The sequence below is a fragment of the Corvus hawaiiensis genome, chromosome 3, assembly GCF_020740725.1.
Source record: "Corvus hawaiiensis isolate bCorHaw1 chromosome 3, bCorHaw1.pri.cur, whole genome shotgun sequence".
In the NCBI taxonomy this organism is placed as follows: Eukaryota; Metazoa; Chordata; class Aves; order Passeriformes; family Corvidae; genus Corvus; species Corvus hawaiiensis.
Window position 1 is genome coordinate 100109907 of NC_063215.1, and position 15827 is coordinate 100125733.

The window sequence follows — 15827 nt, forward strand, 5'->3', positions numbered from 1 at the left end:
ATTTAGAAATTAAGATTTCTTGGTTTCACTTAATTTTCTGAATTTTGCTGTCGAATTAACAAAAATAAGAATATTTTAAAAAAATAATAAAAATTAGCTTTGTATTTTTAGAATATAAAAATTCTTCCACTCATAAAATTTAGAATGAACTAGGTGTTAAAATTCAAGGATGGATGTTATGCTGTAAAACTAGACAATTAATGTTGATCAGTTTATGCATCATGTTGCCAATCCCTTGCATCTTTGAACTACAAAAGATTTCATGGATCATAAGTATGTAAGGTTTGAATTTTTTTTAATGGCTGTTTCAAAAATAGAGGAAATGTTTTCTTTGGGTTCTACTTTAAAAGTGATCTTTTTCTTTCTTTGATTTTTTTTCTTTAAAATACTTAAGTTTGTAAAAAAAAGAACTAAGGATGTTTTTTCTCATTAAATTTCTAACAAAGCATCTTTTTCTAGTGGTCTGCAATAATGGATAAGCTTGCATTTTTGTCAGAATCCTGGGGAAAATTAATAGTCTGCTATGAAAAGCTCTTTAGAGAAGTATGGATTAGTTTTGTGTGCGGCTTTCATTGCTGTAGCACCTGTCCCTGCTCCTCTCCCGTAGCTACGCCGCGCTCATTGCCGACTGGCCCGTGGTGGTCCTGGGCATGTGCACTGTGCTCATAGTGGTGTGTGCTCTCGTGGGAATATTAGTTCCAGATCTTCCAGATTTCTCTGATCCACTGCTGGTAAGTCAATATTAATCAGTTGTACTTTCAAATAAGTATTTTTTGTTTGCTGTTTTTTCAGTGGAACCAGTAAACAGCAAATGCAAGTACAGCAGTTGACACAGTGTTGACAATTGCCCAACCTTGACATTGGAGCAGCAAATGATAACACAAAGCTGCAGTTGCCATCAGAGAATGTTATCCACTAGTTTCAATTCCCTCTGCATTTTTCTAAGGTCATGTGTCCTTCAACAGAACTGCTTCAGACTGAATAACGTAAATTCATCTGAGTTGTAGATGTACAGCACAGACCGTACATTCTAACTCAGGTTTCAAAGAGTGAAGGCCAGGAGCTGTTAAAGGAGAAGGGGATTCTAAGGGCCTTCTGGGGATGAAGTGATAGCCATATTGAAAGACTAAAAGTAATTTTTATCAGATTCTATTAAATACTGCACTTATTTTTCACTTCCCATGAATGCTCTTAAGCATGAGTAACTTTCAGGACTTTTTTTATTGAAAATGTGGCATTTAATTATTATCCTCAAATAAAAATAAACTGTTTCTGTAAGTTATTGTTATAGTATAGTATGTGTATCTGTACATATCCATATGTAATGGATATTTCTTGAAAACAGCCAAGTTAAAATTGTTTCAAAGTCACTTTCAAAATTATTTAAACATTTGCCTTATTCTTGGAGAAATAGAGAAGATACACTTGACAGTTTTTAATCATATTTAATCAATAGAGAGTGATAATTGAGATACAGAAGAGGACTTCGTAAAATGCCCTTCCTCTGAAAACCAAGTATTGAACATTTGATGGACTAAATCATCATCTCTTCTCAGAGAGAGCAGTAGGACGTGCAAGAATTCTTAATCCCTCGTCACTCTCTACAGTCGGTCATTATTTTGTCTGACCTGTCATAAAGCATTTTACCTCTAAAAGTAGATGCCTGGAGTAATTATGCTTCATAATGAAAACTATCCATCACTTTGATCGTGTTTCCGCTCTCCCGTTGGAGCCGAAGAATGAAAAGCATCAATGGAATTTTGTGCTTCTCTCCCCTTAGGGTTTTGAACCGAGAGGGACGGCCATAGGACAGAGATTGGTCACATGGAACAACATGGTGAAAAACACAGGGTACAAAGCAACACTTGCAAACTATCCTTTCAAATATGCAGATGAGCAAGCTAAAAGGTAAGACTTTGTAGTAAAAATGCACTTTCTTTTATTGGTGGTTTTTGTAGGTACATCGTGCTTTCACCAGGGCTTGCTGAAGTTAATATATATACTGCCACTGATTTCAATAAATACACAATCTAATAGTCTACAGTTCTTAAGGCCTTGCATATCAGGCTAGATATTTCCCATTGCAAGCTCTTTTAAAAAATGTTTAATTTTACTTTTCTCTATGGATATTTTCAGTACTGGACTCAATGTCCTTTCATTTGAAGTCTCTTAATTTAAACAAAAAATTAAATTACTGTATCAGTTACTGTATGCCAAAATCACATCGGTAAAAATATGTTTTCTCATGTCTAAGAGCTGTTAAGGTGTGACTTGTTTGGATGGTGCTTCTTTTAATAATTTCTTTGCTAAGGTAAAGTAAAACTTTGTTTTGGTTTAGTCATCAAGATGACAGATGGTCAGATGATCACTATGAAAGAGAGAAGAGGCAAGCAGACTGGAACTTCCACAAGGATACCTTTTTCTGTGATATTCCAAGTAAGTGGAGAAATGATGGAAGGAAGACTAAAAACTTCTGCCAGTTCAATGTTTCCTGAACTGTTCTGTATATTGTAGGCCATATTAGGAAGATATTTTTACTTAATATATACACACAATAAGCACCTTCTTTCTGTGTGCAGAAATCTTGAGAAAATTGGGCTGAAATGTTGTGTTCTATTGGTTCTTTCTCAAAATAAACTGTGTTTGCCTTAAAGTGCTTCCTTTAAGCGTTTCCATTTCCTGTAAGGAATTTTACTAGTTCTTGGTAGTGCTGAACATTGTAAAATCAGTGTTTTGTGTGTGACTAGAGAGGTAGTGCTTAATTCACATTAGGGAAGAAGTTGTATTTTATCTGGGCCGTTAGCTGAATTCTAAAAAACCTAAATCAAAATACTTTTCCTGTATATGTCCTAAAAGGCATCCACTGGTTTTATTTTGTACAGAATTTAGGGGTTTGTTTAGGGAAAAAAAAAATACACACCAAAAAAAACAACAAAGAAAACATCCCCCTCAAAGAAACAAAAGTAAAAATTGAAAATCCCCACCTTAAGGCACTGTAGGCTTATGAAGCTAAGTTAAACTTGAGGACAAAAAAGACAAAGTCTTTTGACTTTTTACAAGGCACACTGCAGAACTTTGATAAGTGCTATTCTGGCAGAAAGTGCATTTGAGATGTAGATCTTGCCTCTATTCGTAGAATGACCTGAGCTCTTTTGTGGCTACTTCTACATGTGAGGACTGATAACAGAGCACAAAAACACAATTGTGAAATTATTTGTTTAGATTACTTGGTCTAAGAGAGCAATGACCAGGGGAAACTGGGGTGAAGAACAGATTTTTATTCTTTTTTTCAATTACAGTATGGTCTTGAGGAGGATGGGAGCAAGGTCATCATTTCTGCTCCTGTGAAAAGAACCAAATTAGACTGAGCATATCATGAGTAAGGAAGAGGAAATGTTCTGGGAACTCTGCTGAGCATTAACTTGAAGCGGAATTAGCTCCTCTTATCCAGGCCACTGTTCCTGCACAGTCTCACTATCATTCTTTCCTCTAGTGTTTCTGTGTAGTCTCAGTTGCAACAGTCATGAAGGAATCGTGCTTTTATGGGAAAATTTGCCAGTCCATTATGTAAAGAAAACAGTTGATTTCCTCTTGACCCACTTTTGTCATTCCTGGTATCTTTCTTTGTCTGCTCCAGGATCTCTACATTTCAGTTCCCTTGATCCTAAGGCATGGCTGGAGATCATAAAGCACTATCCCTGAGTCTTTTCATTGCTGTCTTGTGAAAGGCAAAAATTCTGCAGCTTCACAGCAGTGGGAAAAATTCAGCTTTTTTGGGGTTTTGGAATATTTTAATTAATGTGATAATATTTCTTATCCTAAAGTACCATACTGCATTAGGCAGTACTATATATTTGTGTATTTGTTTCTCTTGTGAGCTCTGCAGACAGATCTCACTGCCACTAAGTAATTATTTCCTTTCCTAAATCTGTCTGCTGATAAATGCGATTTAATTTGTAATTTAAGCTCCATGTGTCTGAACTGTGGAATTCTTGAAAATGGCCTCAAGGATATCACAACAATTTCCACTCCAGTCATTTGCTTCTAAAGCAAAAACATTCTTGTAGAAACAGCTTTATAATTATTATTTATATTCCCAAATGACTTACTAAATCAGCCTTTGATTACTATTATCAGTGTACTGCCATTATGCTGTGCCAAGAATTTCATAGTTTGCTGATTAGATCTTTTGATTTTTGTTTGTCATATTTCAGAAGATAGTTTGCTTGAATAGAAGTCTGTAGAGCTTCTGAGTGGTATATAGTATTGAAGATGCCATATTTACTATAAGCACTTTAAGGAAATAGAAACTTTCATGTGGAGTGAGTCTTACAGATAAACAGCTCATGTTGAAAAGGAGGTGAATTCCCATGACTCGACAAAGATTTCATGCGTGTCATTGGAGTGGTGGGATTTTGCCTCAGCCTTTGATACCAGGCCCGCCCAAACAATCAGTGAAAACCCCCTCCTGTAATTTCAGGTGATCGCTATTCACGAGTGGTGTTTACATCAACAGAAGGAGAGAATTTATGGAATTTGAATGCAATTAAGTCAATGTGCAATGTAGACAACTTGAGGGTAAGTAAATACAGCATTGGTTTAACTTGCAGATACAGGGTGTGTATTTGAAACTTTGTTTCGCTGCCCACTGCCATCCAGTAGCATTTGAGAGGTCTGTATGTGGTTCACCTCCTGCCAAATGGTCATGCACATGAAGTTAGAAAACAACTTTCAATTTGTAAATCCGATTATATAGGGGGATTTCTGTGGATTTTCTACTCCTAGCATCCAGAATGGGGTAGAAGAGGGTTGCCTCAGGAAAGGATTGTCTTAATTTTTACTGTGTGTTTCCTCATAGAATATTATTCCATGGAGTTTTGTTCTTGTTTTCCAGCAAATAATTGATTTTTATTGCTTTTTCACCTTCAGGTGAAGTAGCTATAACCTCATAGTATATGCAGTTTTCTCTGACACCCAGTGGGTCACTCAAATTAGTTGGGTTTTTTTTGTTAGTTTAGGTTGCAAATGGACAGCAAAGGAACATAGATACAGTAGCTAGAAATACAGCCCAGTTAACTATATGTGGATAATGATATTTAAAGAGTAATAATAATTTTCTATTTAAACTTTATTTGTAAAATACAAGCTTGTCACTTGCTGGAGTCCTTTGAACCTCTGAGTATGAAGCAATATGTTTTTCTTCTGTTAATACTGAATGATTTATTTCCATTTTGCTCTCCTCCAAAGCAAAAAAATCGTAAACAATTTAATTCATATTATACAACATTTATTTAATGAGAAATATCTTCACTATTAGATTGATCATTTTCTTTTTGACAACTGTATTAATTGAGCAAATTCCCAAACTGTTTTCTCTACAACAGCCATCGTTCGCTTGCTTAGAACATTGAGGTGTAGTGGAACATTGTATAATGAATCTTCCTTGGCAGTCTGCTGACAGGCATTCTGTCCTGGTTGGCCTCCCTTGGTGGAAGTGGGTTTTGTCCTCACACGCTCATGAAATGTTCCTTATTTCCCCATCAGAGGTGATTGCACTGACAGGATGGCTCATGTGGTTATCCCTTATCTCTTGCAATCAGAACGAGCCAGGTGAGCAAAGTACAGTATCTGAAGCAGCCCAGCTCAGTTTTGAATGAGTCCTCACATCACCAGTTCCATCAGGAGATCCAGGGGAGAGTAACCTTTAACAAGGGTAAAAATTGGGACTGAGGGAGGAGATGCTAATCTGTGCATTTAACTGTAGAGGTTTAGTCACACAGGCAGCTGATGCAGCTGAATCCCGGGCAGTGTAGGTCATTGCAAAGCAATGCAGTCTGAATTAAAAAACATCATTCTGTTTACCAGAAGACAGTTAATTACCTCTGAAGAATATCTCTGCAATGATTGCATTACTCCTGAGGAATTTTTCTTTTGTTCCTCCCCATCTGCTCACCTTGATAATAATGTGTTATTTCAAATACTGCTATACTTTGTGAGGTAAGGATGAAACTACTTTACTGCAACAAACAAGCCCCATAAAACCAGCTCTTCCTTCGAAATAAGAACACTTCAGAAAATGAAATGTTTGCTGCATCACCTACACCCACAGTTGTGTAGATTTTTATAGAGAATGTTGTTGTAAATAATGTTTTTGTAGATCTTTATTTGTAATTTACTTAAGAATAAAGTAATTGAACACCTCAGCTGGGTAGAACAACAGTGCATCATGGTAGCAGCATTGATTTTTAGCTAGTTAGTATAGAAAACAATATGGTTAGGTTTTGCTATTACTACTGGTCTGTGCATGTAAATTTATTATAAAAATTAGGTATTCAGGGCTCAGAAAGGGATGAAGTTTTTATCATGGTTTATTTTTTAAATGCTTGTTACTTACAAATAACATTTTGAATTATTTTAACACTTTCTAGCAGTTTTTTAGTACTTCTAACACTTCTTAGAACTCACAAAGTGCTGTGCCATGTCCCACTTCTGAATGCTAAGTTCTGGTAGCAGCCAGTCCCTAGGGAGGGAGAGGATGCTGACTTGCACTGCAGCCATAGGAAGAAATCCATGACTTTGGTGACCTCCTGAACTTACAAACTCTTTTCTGGCCGTAGTTATTTTTGGTTTTGAGTTCATGCTTGCTTAGGGCCACAGTTCTGGTGAATTAAGTGGCAAAACTTTCTGTATTCGAAGACAGGAAAATCAGGCACTGCTTTCTGGAAAGTCAAACCTTAGAATTTAAGTATTTTCCTGGTGATAAGCAGGATATCAGTGCCAACTACTATTTAGTATGGAACAAACAGCATATCCTCTTATGTGTTTAATTGTATTCCCATCTGCTTGTAACTACTTTAACTATAGGTTTTACTGACACTTAGGGGCTCTATCCTGCAGCTGCTCAGCATATGCTAGTCCTAAAATCTTCATGGAAACTTTATATACAAAATAGTTATAGGAGGTGTTCTCATTTTTTACTACTTGGATAAGAAGGCTTGGGGTTTTTTTTTTACCTGTTAATTGCAGAATGTTTTCCCTATAAACTGTAAACAGTTATTTTATAAACTTCAAAGACTGTATATTATGTCTTCAGAGTGCTTCCCCAAAGCAGTGGATTTGTGATTTTCTGTTACTGCAGAGACCCATTTGGGCAGATCTGCCCACAGATGTATGCAGGTTGCACAGTTTAGTTTCCTTACTTGTTCCAAAATAAATTAAAATGGTGCCAGTGGCAGATCAGGTCTGGAAACACCAGAATGACCTTTCCAGTTCCTTTGGGTCACCAACAAAGCCCAATGCTACAATCTATTAACATTTTACGTAGTATTTTAATGAGCTATCAGGAGCTAAGTTTTGTATTTTACTTTCTAATTTCCAGCTGCCAGCTCATGTTACTTTATCTTTGGCAGCAGTTATTTTGCCAGTGAATGTTTATGGCCTGCAGCAAGTGTAGAAGAACAGTATATAAACCTCATTGTCCCATCTTGAACCTGAATACATCGAGAAGACAATACAATCCTCTCCTCCCAGTTTGCCTATTATATCCTCATAGGGCTAACCTGGAGATGTGCCATGAAAAACACCCATATGCTATTCCAGTGCTTCCTTTTATTTAGTGGGTTGTTCCATTTTTCCTGAGTTTGCATGTGTGAGTGTTTTTATCTGGAAACAATCAAATGTGAATTATCCTGTTTTTTTGGAATGCCAGTTTGTTATTGTTCAGAAACTGGTTGACAAAATTTGGTCCATATTAAAGCTTTTATAACTGCTGAGAGAATCTCCGAGTGGATTTTTTTTGTCTGCATTATGAAGGATTGCTAATAATAAACCTGTGCAATTTTGCTGAAGAAAAAAAAGTAAAAAGAGGCTAAGTGGTTTCTTACAGATCACCTAAATTTAAAGCATACGTGGACAACTGTTTCAGGGCCCAGTCCTATAAAATCTGAAGCACATGGCTTTATTAATGTGACTGTATTAATATGTGCTCATTCTGTGTAACTTGATTAAAACAGAACTTCTACATATGTAACTATAATATTTGAAGGACTAATTCTACTTTGTCACATATAACAGAAGTTCTATTTTTTGAGACTTTTATTCCTTGTGCTTTCCAAAGATTGAGTTTTCTCAACTTGAGAAGATTTCCCTGATCTAACCTTGTTACTTAAGAGTTTCCAGTTTCCAGTTACTTTCAGTTTGCGTAGAAGTGTCTTGTGGCAATTTAGCGAAGTTGTGCTCTTACTGTCTTTGACTAAATCTGGAATATTCTAGAAGCGAAAGAAAAATATCCCCATAAGGGATTAAGACTCATTTAGTTCAGGAGAATCTTTAACCAGAATGTTAAAATTGCTATCATTTCTGTAAAGTTCTGGGCTTTGGGCAGTTGCTTGAGCTGACAACAGCAGTGCTCCCCCATGTCCCAGCTCCGTCCCCTCTGCGCTTGCCACTGTTGCCTGCTCATCCCTTTGACTTCTCTGGCCTTGCTGCTGCAGCTGCCTCCACTCCACTCCTGAGTCAACTCTTGGGACTTTGTCCCACCGTGGGTGCAGCATGCAGAGGCGTGACCTGTTATTCTGGGGTGCTTTATGAGAGTGAATTATCCTGTGCTTGCGCTTTGGAAATCCTGCATGACTTAGGGACGTGCAGTGCCTGGGCGGCAGGCAGAGCTGTTTGGGAACAGTGCCTGTCACTGTACAAGAGCTAAAAGAGACTCACAAAATCAGGGTTGTAGAAGAGAGGAGAGGTGATGGAAGTCATTGTAAAGCTATCACCTCCTTCTTTTCTGGATGGTAAGTTCCTACCTCTCCTAGGAGCTTCAGGATATGATTCCAAGCAGAATGAAACTTCATTCATGTATGGCTGATTGTTTATTCTCATGAGTATAGCTTGAGATAATAGAAGAGAGTTAACAGTCTTCAGTCTGGAAAGAAACAAAACACCTCAGTGGATCTTCAAATAACGCTCTTAACGCTTCTGCCAATTCTGTGCCACTGTGACAAGTCTGTATACTGACTGGTATAGTCTCCTGCATGTAAGAGGATACTGATCAAAAGGAGTGTGTGTGGAAGTAAGAATTTAAAATGTTGACACTCAAAGGACTGTAAACTGAATTTTCATAATTTTAAGTCATTTTTTGGGTTGGCTTTTTTTTTTGTTACTGAATGTTTCAGACTTTAAATTGGATTTTTCTCCCTGCCTGTCTTTATATAGATCAGATCCCATTCCCAGTTTGGTGATCTCTGCCAGAGAGCCACTGCTGCTTCGTGCTGTCCCAGCTGGACACTGGGCAACTATATTGCTATTCTAAACAACAGGTCATCGTGTCAGAAAATTGTCGAACGGGATGTCTCTCACACCCTAAAGCTGCTTCGCACATGTGCCAAATACTACTACAACGGGACCCTGGGGCCGGACTGCTGGGATATGAATGCCAAAAGGAAGGACCAACTCAAGTGTACTAACGTGCCTCGCAAATGTACCAAGTACAACGCTGTTTACCAGATCCTTCACTACCTAGTGGACAAGGATTTCCTAAGCCCAAAGACAGCTGACTATGTCTTACCAGCTTTAAAATACAGCATGCTCTTCTCCCCGACCGAGAAAGGGGAAAGCATGATGAGTATTTACCTAGATAACTTTGAGAACTGGAACGCTTCCGATGGTGTAACAACCATCACAGGGATTGAGTTCGGAATAAAACATAGGTTGTTTCAGGATTACCTGTTGATGGATACTGTGTATCCTGCCATAGCCATTGTAATTGTTCTGTTAGTTATGTGTGTGTACACCAAGTCCATGTTTATCACGCTGATGACTATGTTTGCAATAATTAGTTCCTTGATTATTTCTTATTTTCTCTATCGGGTAGTATTTAATTTTGAGTTCTTTCCGTTCATGAATCTCACAGCATTGATTATCCTCGTTGGGATTGGAGCAGATGATGCTTTTGTTTTATGTGATGTGTGGAACTACACAAAGTTTGATAAACCTCATGCTGGAACCTCGGAGACAGTGAGCATCACATTGCAACATGCTGCTCTTTCCATGTTTGTCACGAGTTTTACAACCGCTGCTGCCTTCTATGCTAATTATGTCAGCAATATCACAGCAATCAGGTGTTTTGGTGTTTATGCTGGCACTGCCATTCTGGTGAATTATGTTTTGATGGTTACATGGCTGCCTGCTGTAGTTGTATTACATGAACGATATCTTCTCAATATTTTCAGTTGCTTTAAGAAACCTCAGCAGAGGGTATACAACAACAAAAACTGCTGGACAGTGTTGTGCCAAATGTTCCACAAGATTATTTTTGCAGTCTCAGAAGCATCCAGGATATTTTTTGAGAAAGTTTTGCCATGCATTGTTATCAAATTTCGGTATATTTGGCTTTTCTGGTTCCTTGCCTTAACAATTGGTGGAGCATATATTGTGTGTGTAAATCCAAAGATGAAACTGCCGTCACTGGAGCTCTCTGAGTTTCAAGTTTTTAGGTCTTCTCACCCATTTGAACGATATGATGCAGAATACAAAAAACTTTTTATGTTTGAACGTGTCCACCATGGAGAAGAACTCCACATGCCGATTACAGTAATTTGGGGTGTCACACCTGAGGATAATGGTGACCCTTTAAACCCTAAAAGCAAAGGAAAGCTGCAGCTGGATACAAGTTTTAATATCGCTAGCCCAGCCTCACAGGTTTGGATTTTACGTTTCTGTCAGAAGTTAAGAAATCAAACCTTTTTTTATCAGACAGAAGAACAAGACTTCACAAGCTGCTTCATTGAAACATTTAAGCAGTGGATGGAAAATCAAGACTGTGATGAGCCATCTCTTTACCCCTGCTGCAGCCACTGGAGCTTTCCATACAAACAAGAAGTTTTTGAATTATGTATCAAGAGAGCTATAATGGAGCTAGAAAGAAGCACAGGGTACCATTTAGATAGCAAAACCCCAGGGCCTCGCTTTGACCTTAATGACACCATCAGGGCAGTGGTGTTGGAGTTCCAAAGCACCTACCTCTTCACACTGGCTTACGAGAAAATGCATCAGTTCTACAAAGAGGTGGACTCGTGGATTTCAAGTGAGCTTAGTTCTGCTCCTGAAGGTCTTAGCAATGGTTGGTTTGTGAGTAACCTTGAATTTTATGATCTTCAGGACAGTCTTTCTGATGGTACTCTGATTGCCATGGGCCTTTCAGTTGCCGTTGCATTTAGCGTAATGCTTCTTACAACTTGGAACATAATCATAAGCCTTTATGCAATAGTTTCAATAGCTGGAACTATTTTTGTCACTGTAGGTTCTCTGGTTCTTCTTGGGTGGGAGCTGAACGTGTTGGAATCTGTCACAATCTCGGTGGCTGTTGGCTTGTCAGTGGACTTTGCTGTTCATTATGGAGTGGCTTATCGCTTAGCCCCTGACCCTGACCGAGAGGGGAAGGTCATTTTTTCTCTAAGCCGTATGGGTTCTGCTATTGCAATGGCTGCCTTGACTACATTTGTAGCTGGGGCAATGATGATGCCCTCAACAGTGTTGGCATACACGCAGCTTGGCACTTTCATGATGCTTATAATGTGCATTAGTTGGGCTTTCGCAACGTTCTTCTTCCAGTGCATGTGCCGATGCCTTGGGCCCCAGGGCACTTGTGGTCAGATCCCACTACCAAAAAAACTGCAGTGTAATGCCTTCTCTCAGGCCTTTTCAGGAGCCCAAGGGGGCAGAAGTCAAAACAAATCACATCCTGTTAGCAAGTATCAGCTGGACTCCAGAAATCAGAAACCAGAAATGGAGCATGAGCACTATGAGCTTGAGCCTCTGGCGTCACAAACCGGCATCTGTAACCCTGCAGAGAAAGTGACGTACGAAGAAACTCATATCTGCTCAGAGCTCTTCAGCAGCAGGCCCCAAAACTCATGTATGCCTATGCATCCAGCCTATAATAGTGAAGTCAGTAAAGGCATCAAAAATGTTGCTAGTTCAGCTGTGCTGCAGACATCTATTGACCAACCCACCATATGCCCAATTTTCTCTCAAAACAGGCAGTGTAGCTGTCCTGATGCATACAAGCAGGTGGCAGTGAAGTGGAGTCCGCACTCCTGTCAGCAGTTAAGCGACGCCTTCTGTTACCAGTGTTCTCCTTCCCCGGGCACCATGCAGATCCAAAGCTCTGTAGCTCCGATAAATGCTTTACAGCAAGCTGCTGAGGGTTACGTGCATCCAGTCCAGCACGTCCTCCATTGCAGCTGCCTTCAAGGAAGGCTGAAAAGAACGATGACACAAAACTCTCTGCCTAAAAATTTTTTCCTCCAGTCCATGCAACAGTTCCAGGCACATCAAAGAATAAACAGGACAGATACACACGCTCATCAAAACCCAGAGGAAAACGTAAGAACTGTTCCAAAGGTGATGAGCTCCTCACAGTTCCTCTGCCGAAACGCAGCACCTCTAATAGTGCGTTGCTCTGAATGTGAGAACAGTGTCTCAAATAACCAAAAGGGATTCTGTCAGCAGACAGACAAGTGTGATGAAAAGGGTGGTACAGAAGCGAACGGGGTGGAAAGCAAGAAAGCTTGTCTGTCAAAGCAGAAAAAGAAAGCTGAGAGCAAGATAGATCAGCATTCCTTGCAGAATGAGCGAGTTTTGAAGGCTGACCAAAATGATAAAAAGCACCTGCTGACCAGGTCAGGGAGAGAGGCTCGCTCCGAGGGTTGCCATGAAAGTTCACACTGTTGTGGCAAGGCTATCGCAGTGAAGTGCAATTCTGTTGACTGTCAAATGCCAAACATCGAAGCCAATGTGCCTCCTATGTTAATGCGCCCAGAACTTTCCAATGAAAGTTTGTTAATAAAAACACTATAATAAACCTTTAATTTGGCAATCCTGCGTCTTTCTTTTAAAAGTAAGTTTAAAGCACTAGAAAGGAAAGTCCTGAATAAATATGAATTATAATTTGCCTCTTGGAATGAAAAATGTATTTTATAGAACAATAACATTTATACATTTCATAAAGCCATTACATGTAGTAAAACCTGATGTTGTCCAGAATGTTTTTTTGCTATAACTCATAAGGTGGATTATGCTTCATTTAGGTTTTGTTCCAGGGCATTAGTGTTTGATTTCTCCTTATAAACCATCTCAAGAAATAAAGCATTACAAAGAAACTCTCCCTGTTCTGAAGCCAGGGCTCGTGAGATCAATATCGTTTGGGGCAGACTGAGATTGCCGCATTTCCTGAGTACATAATTTACCTTTATTCTACTGCTGCCTTGGCAGGCTTCTGCACACCTTGGAACAGCAGCAGGACTGTAACTGTGTTCTTTCAGGATTGTTTGACAGACCAGCTCTGCAGGGTAGCCTGTTTGGGGAATATTTTTAACTATTAATCCTAACAAAATCTTAAGCTCCTGGAGGTCTGCAGCATTTACACTGCCCTTGTTGCATTTCTGTGTGTCTAGTGCAGTAAAACATTTTAAACTGCCTTTCTGGCAGTTACTGTATAGACTTTACCATTAAATACCAGAGAATACAGGTGGAAACAATAGTCAGTGAACATTACTGACTTCTCAGTGATGACAACAAAAATACAGTTTGTACAGCTGACAGATGTATGTAAAATCAAGAGTTATAAAATTGGGCATGAAGTGGCTTGCAATACTGAACTTTTTCCCACAGAGTTAATCTACTGTGGAGAAAGGCATAGTTAATGCACAGGTTCTAGATTTACTGCCAACAGTATCAGATTAAGTCAACTCAGAGGGCTCAGAAACATAAATTAAAGTATTGTGTTCTGAGTGTTCCTATCTGGAGAAGTTCCAAGATGAGTTACAAATACTGAGCTAAACCATGTAACCAAGACATTGGATTTCAGATGATGTATCTGTGTAAGGATGGGGTTTAGTCACATGATAGCTGTGGCTAGTCGTGGGAATACTTGCTGGTCTTACCATTCAGGGAGAGTGGATTTGAGAGCTGGAAGTGTGTAGCGTGTCATCATTGCTATGTACCTTAATGACAAATCTCTCTTCATTGCATCGCTTGGTTGTGCTGATGACGTTGATTTATGAAACACAGAAGGTAGATTTCATGGGTTGATGTGATATCAGGTACTTGGCGTGTAATGAATCACTGGAGGGAAATCCTGGCTAATTCTGTCCTGGTGTTCATGTTGAAGGCATGCAGAAGGTTCACATCATACCAAATCACTTTGGTTTGGCTGAGAGTAATGATGTTTGTGCTTCCATGTCCCAGGGACTGGAAGAGGCTGAAATCTACAGAAAAGCCTAAAATAGTTTTACATGGTTTAAGAGGAGTATCATTCTTTCTTAGTTATGAAATAAAACTTGGATTTAGTTACCTTGGAACTTGTCACTCAGTTTAGAGCCTGATTCTTATGTTTGTAATGAGACCAATGCAAGGCTTTTCTGTGCACTAGAGTCTCCATTAATTGTAAGCTAAGACTTGCAGTGCTAGCAATCTAAAGAAATTTAAGGGAATAAGAAATAAACTGGGCTCTTGCTGTTGTCCAGCTTTTTTTCTGTCTGCCACATCTGCTTGCGTGCAGTCTGTCAGACTTGTCAAATGTAATGCTTACATAGTGCCTGTCACATGAGCTGTCATTCACAGCTTTGAGACAGGGGCCTTCAGGGAGGTCCCCAGCCAATGCATCTCAGAACACAGGACTTTCTCAGCTGATGGGCTCAAAATTAGATTTTTTTCCTAAACCAGTTTTCCATCCTGTGTCCTGCATAAGGAAACCACCTTTGACTGCTTATATTAATAACTGGTTTTGTAATGGTGATGTAAGTGACAGATTAATGTTATGCTTTCATTATGATTTATATGTTCTTAAAGGCTGATACAGTGAGAAAAATGGGGCAGATAAGGAGTTGGGGTGTAATGTGCTCTTAGGAAAGATTAAAATTAACTAATGTGCTTGGCTAGTGAGCAGGATCACTGCTGTATCTGCCTTTTGTGACTTTGCCATTTCCTCCCTGCAAACTGCTTTATCTTTCCCAAATCAGTTAGCTGACAAGGAGCAATCACTGACTTATCTAAGTTTGATACTTACGGATGTAGCACCAGGTGTATGTGTGTTGCATCTGTGTCAATTCATGTGTAGACTCTCAAATGCAAGCCACTGCAACTCCTGGGGAGTGGAAGAGATGTGGAGTTGGTTCCAGTGACAGGTGAAGGCTGATGAGGCTATGCATTACGCTATCACCAGAAAACTCAGGAGAGAAATAAATACTAATAATTAAGTTCTTACATGCTGTTGGGAGCAAGTGAGGATAGGTGGAATTCTGTTCCATTCCAGGAAATCTCAACAAGAACCATTACATCCTCCTGAGACATCTCTCAAAGACTTGCCAGTGATGGCCAAGTCCCAAGGGAAGCTGATGAGCCTAAAATACTCAAATTTCCATTAAGTAATTTGCTGTCACTGAGGTCCTCCCTTGCTTTGGGGCTGCATGGGGGATGTGGATGTGCACACACCACACAGGTTGGCTCAGTGAGGTGCTTCTCTTACAGGCTGCCCAGGTAGGGGGAGGGCCCTGCCACTGGCTCGTGCTTCCTCCAGGAAGCAACGTGGTCCTGGCTTTAGAAGGTGCAGAGCTTTATTTCTATGGCTAATCCATGCTGGGGTGTTTGGGAATTGTTCTGCCAGTGATGACACGTGTAGCTTGAGACATGACAGGTGAACTTTCTGCCTTTCCAAAGTCTAGGAAAGACTTGACAGTAACTTGTACATGTAGAGAGTCTTTAAAGTGACATCTCTTCGCTTATTCAAGGAAGGAAAGAGACTTTATGTGAGAAGACAGTGGTCATTTTGT

The 15827-nt window shown here is 39.4% G+C and overlaps 1 protein-coding gene across 9 annotated transcripts in view; it reads left to right on the plus strand.

Moving 5' to 3' along the window:
• DISP1 (dispatched RND transporter family member 1) overlaps nt 1–12866 on the plus strand; it is an 89482-nt gene extending 76616 nt beyond the window's left edge. For 6 of the 9 annotated variants that reach the window (XM_048298657.1, XM_048298652.1, XM_048298653.1 and 3 more), the window contains exons 4-8: nt 608–731; nt 1781–1908; nt 2339–2436; nt 4481–4578; nt 9211–12866. In XM_048298657.1, the coding sequence (XP_048154614.1) occupies nt 608–731; nt 1781–1908; nt 2339–2436; nt 4481–4578; nt 9211–12855 (4093 nt within the window). In that variant the 3' untranslated portion in view covers nt 12856–12866. Of the gene's footprint in view, nt 1–607; nt 732–841; nt 1133–1780; nt 1909–2338; nt 2437–4480; nt 4579–9210 lie in introns of those variants that run through there. The other 3 variants (XM_048298658.1, XM_048298659.1, XM_048298660.1) reach the window with 3 other exon arrangements.
• Nucleotides 12867–15827: the final 2961 nt, after the last annotated feature.